The sequence below is a fragment of the Gracilinanus agilis genome, chromosome 3, assembly GCF_016433145.1.
Source record: "Gracilinanus agilis isolate LMUSP501 chromosome 3, AgileGrace, whole genome shotgun sequence".
Taxonomy (NCBI): Eukaryota; Metazoa; Chordata; class Mammalia; order Didelphimorphia; family Didelphidae; genus Gracilinanus; species Gracilinanus agilis.
This window is the reverse complement of record NC_058132.1, coordinates 89,903,119-89,905,515: the sequence shown is the minus strand read 5'-3', so window position 1 is coordinate 89,905,515 and position 2,397 is coordinate 89,903,119. Positions and strand designations below refer to the sequence as shown.

Genomic DNA, 2,397 nt, shown 5'->3' with positions numbered 1-2,397 from the left:
TGACACTAAGCAACTTGAACCTTTTTGTCTTATTTTTCTATAACCCTAAAATGTATATCTTAACAGACTCTACATCACAGGAATCACCTGAGAAAATATTTGTAAAGCAATTAGCACAACTCTGAGCACATAGTAGGCATAATATAAATGTTTGTTGCCTTCTCTATTCCTCTTCCTTATTTACTCTATTTGGTGATTATTACTCAACCTCCTCTCAGATCAAGTATCTACTATGTCCTGCCCTTTCTCCTAATGAATAGTTGTACTATCCGCTTTCGAATCTGTTTGGTCTTTATACTGTAGATGATGGGATTAAGCACAGGTGGGAGTAACAGATACACGTTGGCCATCAGTGTGTGCACAATGGGGGAGAGGTGCTTCCCAAAACGGTGGACCATGGTGACACCAATGAGGGGTACATAGAAGAGCAGCACGGCACAGATGTGAGAGAGGCAGGTATTGAAAGCCTTGAGCCTCTCAGCCCATGAGGCAATGCCCAGTACAGTCTTTAAGATGAGCACATAAGAAAACAGAATAATAAGAGCATCTAGTCCCAGAGTGCAAATAACAATGATTAGGCCATAAAGAACATTGACACGTGTGCTAGCACAAGCAAGTCGCATGGCATCCTGGTGGAGGCAGTAAGAGTGGGAGAGGACATTAGAATTGCAGAAAGGCAGCCTCTTGATAAGAAAGGGCACAGGGAAGACCACACAGACAGCTCGGGCAAGGACAGCCAATCCAATCTTGCCAATGACTCCAGAGGTGAGGACTGAAGCATAACGCAGTGGATCTCGAATAGCCACAAAGCGATCAAAGGCCATGGACACCAACACCCCAGATTCAACCACTCCAAATCCATGGATAAAGAACATCTGAGTGACACAGGCATCAAAGGCGATTTCAGGGGCATTGAACCAGAAAATGCTGAGCATGGAGGGCAGGGTAGACATGGAGAGACCCACATCAGTCAGTGCCAAGATGGAGAGAAAGTAGTACATGGGCTCATGGAGGCTTCTATCTATCTTAATAATGGACAAGATGATGCAGTTGCCAAGAAGAGTGAGAGTGTAGAGGAGTCCCAGTGGGAATGCCATCCAAGGATTCTTCTCTGGCATTCCTGGTATACCTGTTAGTATAAAACTGTGATGATTGATGTGAGACACATTCAGGGTAAGCATGATGTCCTCAGAAGGGGGTTTCTCTGCTTGGGAGGCAGTTCCTGAAATGAAAGAACATTCTCTTAAGGGCTAGAGAGAAAAATACAGTTAGATTGGAGTGAGAGAGGAATAGAAACAAGGGGCTTTTCACCCTATTTTAACCCTTAATTCCTTTGGGATTATAAGTATGGTAACTGCCTTTGTTGGTTTTGGTTTCTTTGTCTGAGAAAAAAAAAGAATATATAAACAGTAAAGTAGTATCCTTAAGAATTAGCTCACACTTGGAACCTTGTCTTAAAGACTTAAAGACTTTAGCTTATGGGGCACCATGACTCTCCTATTCATACATACACATGTAAAGTGTATCCAACTAGGTTAAGACTCAGTTCATAGTTCCTCTTTACATACATTCTTTACAAACATATGTACACTTTCTCTACACTCAAAAGAATGATCTAAGCATATAAGCACACAATATGAGATACACACATTCTATGCATATATTTAAATATGGTAATTTATCCAAACAATTCAAATATGCATTCCTTTCCAGGTATTTGTATTTGTAAGCCTGAGTTTACAATAATTCCTCTATAACTCTCATTACTCACATGAGACAACTGGTCTGTTTTCACATGGGTAGGTCACACTACAACTAGCTTTGTGGAAGTGGAGAGAACTCAGAGATATTAAAAACAATGAGATATACTGACTCGGATTAACTTCACTATCATAACAATTCCTTTCTCTGGTTTCAAATTTCACATTAATTAAAATGGGAATAGTATTATGTCACATTTCATTACTTCTATATTCTGCAAACTCCTGTCTTCACTATTTGAGTAGGAACTGGATATATGTCCTGCCATCCACATCACAACATCGTGACTACCAAACTAAAAAGGAAGGGAAAGATGTTTCTGAGTTGCTTAGGAAAGAGAATCTATTCAACATTTAAGTTTGGTCTATGGAAAACTTACCTACATGGAGAGGTCTCCAATGTATCTCTGTCCTTTTTTACCAGCCTAGTAATCTACTGTGCCTGCTTTGAACATATGGCAGGATAAAGTACTGGACATATGAACTTTTGATACACTCTATCTACCTCTTCTACAGTGACTGGTAATCAAATTAATATTATACTTATTCCAAGTAATTAGGAACAGGACATCAATATAAACAATAGCAATAAAATTACCATAAAAATGAAGAGATATGAGTAGGCATTCACTCATTT

General features: G+C 39.5%; 1 protein-coding gene across 1 annotated transcript; it reads right to left on the bottom strand.

Annotated features, from left to right (window-relative positions):
- Positions 1–230: 230 nt before the first annotated feature.
- On the bottom strand, positions 231–1,181 carry LOC123241171 (olfactory receptor 51H1-like). The gene has a single exon (XM_044668874.1). It carries the CDS (start codon positions 1,179–1,181, stop codon positions 231–233), a length of 951 nt encoding a protein of 316 aa, XP_044524809.1.
- Positions 1,182–2,397: the final 1,216 nt, after the last annotated feature.